Genomic DNA, 4,623 nt, shown 5'->3' with positions numbered 1-4,623 from the left:
GCTTGCTTCAGGGTGGCCCTGAGAACTGAGTGTGTGTTTTACAGTGGATTTAATTTGTTTCCGCAGCCTCTGCTGACTACCAGCCAAGCCCAGAGATCAACAAGAATACAGAGAACGACCATAGTGGTTTGAGAGACAGGTAAGGTTCAAAAACCGTGTCCTCTATTTCCTCTTGTCCATAATATCTATTAGAAATGTAAAATAGCAAGCCGTGCACTACCGTTATTACAAGACCACCATGCGCGCTAGAAAACAAGCAAACCAGAAACCAGCAGTATTGGATGCCTTTTTATTTGATAAATTTTTTTATTTCACCTTTATTTAACCAGGTAGGCCAGCTGAGAACAAGTTCTCATTTACAACTGCGACCTGTCCAAGATAAAGCAAAGCAGTGCGACAAAAACAACAACACAGAGTTGCACATAAACAAACGTACTGTCAATAACACAATAGAAAAGTCTATATACAGTGTGTGCAAATGTAGTAAGATTAGGGAGGTAAGGCAATAAATAGGCCATAGTGGCGAAATGATTACAATTTAACATTAGCACTGGAGTGATAGATCTGCAGATGATGATGTGCAAATAGATACTGGGGTGCAAAAGAGCAAAAATAAATAACAATATGGGGATGAGGTAGTTGGGTGGGCTATTTACAGATGGGCTGTGTACAGGTGCAGTGATCAGGTAAGCTGCTCTGACAGCTGATGCTAAAAGTTAGAGAGGGAGATATACAACTCCAGCTTCAGTGATTTTTGCAGAGAACTGGAAGGAAAGTTGTCCAAAGGAGGAGTTGGCTTTGGGGATGACCAGTGAAATATACCTGCTGGAACGCGTGCTACGGGTGGCCTTCTAATCAAGACGTGGGCCGATTTGTATAGTTTCAAACCACAAAAGAAAACAGAGAGTCTCAGTACATAGGCTTTCAGTAGAAAAATAGAGATATTGTTTATTTATCTATTGAAATATGTTTTTTGTTCTTGAGGGGTAGTGTAATATAAGGTTTGAGGTCTTCAGTTAGCCACTGAGGGCAGACCAGGGTTGTATTCAGTGATGTGAAACGTTATGAATGTTGCTGTCATCGTTCTATCTATCTGACAATCATTTCTGTTCTACGTTATAGCTACAGTATAATGTTACATCTTCCTGAACAGGCCCGAGGGGAAAATCTGCAACTGAACCACTTGGGGCCGTAGTCCTTTTGTCTGTAACCATGTTTCACCCTCCCACAGCTCCACGGTCCATGTGGTCAACGGTGTCCAGCCTGCCAGACACGAGAATGGCCTGTCTAGCAAGGGGGACACCGCACACTTTGAGGAGGTCATCCAGCTAGCCAATCAGGGCAACAGCAGCAACGGGGGGAGGGAGAAATCAGAGAGTGACATGCCCACTGAACCAATCCTGGCCTTTGAAAGTGATGAGCCCTTCCTGAAAAAAGTGGGCCCCATGAAGCCTCAGCATGTCGCAGGTACATAGACAGAGAGAGAGGGAACTCCAAGGGCCGGTTTCCTGGACACCGATTATGCTTAGTCTTGGACTAAAATGCATTTGAATAGAGAATCTCCATTGAACTTGCTTTTCAGTCTAAGACTAGGCTTAATCTGTGTCTTGGAATCTGTGTCTTGGAAACCGCCCTCAAATGACATCATAACCTAATAATATTGTATCAGCTGTGCCAATATTATCCAGGGATTCAAGCAAGGAATCTTATCTGAGTATCCTCAACCCCTGACAGTGTTCTTAACTATAGATTAAGCTGGGGTTCAAATACAGCAGTAATAATGGCCTCGCATCTGCTCTGGCGGTTGACTTTTCACATTAGGGCCAGGGTTCACAACGTGCCACAAAGAGGCGCCATGGGTTCGTAGTGTTGTCCTTGGCAACGAAGACCCGTCCGACTGAGCCGGTCGGTTTAGTGTCGTCTCAGATGCAAGTCGTCACCCGTGCGTACGTGAGTGTCCCTAGGGAAAGAGAGGGGGAGAGAAAGGGAGGTAGAAGGTGGCAGGGGGAATCCTCCAGCCCCCAGAGTGCCTAAGGTGACACAGAGGGGCGGAGGGAGTGAGGTATCTTAATACCGACTGCTTTCACTCCCAGAGCTCCGGTCGCTAGGCTCAACACCCAGTGTCAAATTCCCTGAGTGTTGGGGAGCTAGCTAGCTGCCAGGAATGGAAACAGGACCCCGGCCCAGTTATGTACCCCCGTCACCCTCACCCCCCTCCCCACGGCGGGGTCAGCATTACTGCCCCTCGCCCCTCCACCCTCCCCCTAGGGCTTAGTCCCCACCTGTCAGCCTGCCAGCAGGTCATACATTATATCCAAAGCAAACAGAAGAGGGTCACCCGGCTGCAGAGCTGCAGCCAGACGAGCTCCGACAATATGACCCACTTTTATCCGAGTGAATTCACTCTGCCACTCACACTGCCTTCAAGTCACAGTCTTTCACAAGTTAACATCACATTTTCTAATCTGCCCTGTCTGCATACCCCGCACTCTCTTACCATGATGACTTGGAGGGGTTATTTGGTTTATGGCCGTGGGGCTGGGGGTTTGTGACTGGGGAGATGAATGTATCGACACTGATTGAATGTTATGATGTAATTCCATAGATTGGGACTCGGGGACATGTTTATTTCTAAACATACCACCGGGGGCTAGTTCAAATGGCGATATTTGTGAGCTAGTGTGGTGGACCGTTTAGCTGCCTGACAGGTGCCTCTGTCAATCTATTGCTACTGTTAGCATCAATCACACTGTGTTTATCACACTCGTAGCGCCAGCTAGCTATCACTCACTCACATGATGGGCGACTGAATGGTCGTTGATGGTCCGTCATTAAAAGGAGTCAGGATTCTGCCTGGAGCCTCTGGTGCTTGGTTTGATTAGCCTCTCCATTTCCCTATAAAAACAAGCCTATAAAACCTTACGGGTTCATGCCCTTTGTGACATGCACTCAGGACTTTTTAAAATGTAGTAATGTTGCCAGGTCAAGGGTTTATAAGCCTCGTCTTTAGCATGGTCAGTGAGGGTGGGTCCTCCTCACACATTTTACAAATGCTCAAATTGGCGACCATTTTGGCTCACCAGATGGCGCATTCAGAACGGCTCTAAATGGACACCATTTTGGATCTCTGGTGTTTTTTCTTGTTGTGTGGTGTATCACTGTGTTGAAACTGACCCTAATTTCTCCGTTTATTATCTCTCCAGAGGTCCTGTGAGGTGTGCCACTCACAAAGGCGATTCTTAGCCCCCCCCCTTCCCGATTCCAGCCTCCACTCGTACGGGTAGAGGGCCCCCCTCTTCCCGAAGGTGCACATCCCCTATGATCTGTGCCAAACCAATCACAGACTGCTTTCTAGGCCCAAAAAAACATAAACTTTCCCTGGGAAAAGGGCAGAAGAAGATGAAGAAGCAACAACTCTGCATTCTGCAAAAAAAGACACAAGCAAAACACAAAAACAGGATATGACGTCATCGCCACCCGACAGGGTGCATCAGTGTTACCATTTGTAGATGGTAGAAGATATCGCGGCATCAATTCTTCCACAGCAGTATCATCCATGGTAGATTTCAGTATCCCTGGGGGTGAAAAATACACATTTGACACAAATGAGTAATTGTTATTGTTATGATGACGAGTTGAAAGAGAAGTGAGTTGGCTTTTTGTTTCTAATGTTTAGTTTATTTAAGAGAAATGGGTACAGTTGTATGTGAATAATGTAAATCAAAACTTGAGAGTTGGACTAAATGAGGGAGAGTGGTCTGTGGAATAAATTGTGTGTGAATTTATGAAAGGAATCCCAATGTTTACTTAACTTCTGCCTTTCAAGGTTTTCCCAGTAACTAATATGTATTGGAAACGTAATGATATGGTCTCTATAAACGTATTTGTAAATGTTCTGTAAATGGAGCTACACTGCAAATAGAATGTCTCCAAAATACTGAAGAAGACGTTTGACAACGTTTTGACAATGTAAGAATTACATTGTTGCAGCACAGCGTCAGCTGTCTCCAAGGAGCGCTATAGAAATGAACAAGGGATCAGTTGAACGAAAAACAGCACACGCATGGGTACTCCAGATTCAGGATTGGTAAGCCTTGGGTCAAATCAGTGATCCATTCAGTTTAATCAGTGTTGAAACAGAATGTACACAAGGGCATTCCATCCCACTATTTTAAAATGCAGTTTAGTTTTTTTCTAAACCTGAGCAAGAAGCACGATATGCTGCCACCTCCATCGAAATTCCACAGATTCGAATGTGTTTGAAAATGAAATGCTGGTGTGTGTATATGCTATAAATATATTTCGTTGTGTATTGAAGGGTCAAAGGGAGTATCGGGAGTCTTATTAAAGAGAACATTGTTGTCCAGTAGTCTGTGGTTTAGTTTTCCTTATTTATTTTTTATTTTTCTTGTCTTTTGTATATAGTCTGTCCACAATCTGGATGGATGAGATTTGGAATGACACTCGAAACCAGCAAAAATACGACCAAGAAAACACTATTGTTAAAAAACTGGCGAGACCAGGCTGAAAAGACAGACACACTGTAGACTATGTTTAGGTTGAATGTGCTCATCGATTCTCTTAATGTCCGTCATTTATCAGAAACACACAAATCGGACAAAG

General features: G+C 44.6%; 1 protein-coding gene across 1 annotated transcript in view; it reads left to right on the top strand.

Annotated features, from left to right (window-relative positions):
* The window catches only part of LOC112070549 (MAP7 domain-containing protein 1), a 70,479-nt gene extending 66,110 nt beyond the window's left edge, over positions 1–4,369 (top strand). Inside the window, exons 13-15 of the mRNA XM_070439024.1 lie at positions 60–139; positions 1,232–1,467; positions 3,204–4,369. Coding sequence (XP_070295125.1) covers positions 60–139; positions 1,232–1,467; positions 3,204–3,214 — 327 coding nt within the window. The 3' untranslated portion in view covers positions 3,215–4,369. The remainder of the gene's footprint in view (positions 1–59; positions 140–1,231; positions 1,468–3,203) is intronic.
* Positions 4,370–4,623: the final 254 nt, after the last annotated feature.

Source organism: Salvelinus sp. IW2-2015, unplaced genomic scaffold (assembly GCF_002910315.2).
Source record: "Salvelinus sp. IW2-2015 unplaced genomic scaffold, ASM291031v2 Un_scaffold1357, whole genome shotgun sequence".
Taxonomy (NCBI): domain Eukaryota; kingdom Metazoa; phylum Chordata; class Actinopteri; order Salmoniformes; family Salmonidae; genus Salvelinus; species Salvelinus sp. IW2-2015.
This window is presented reverse-complemented; position numbering and strand designations above follow the sequence as displayed.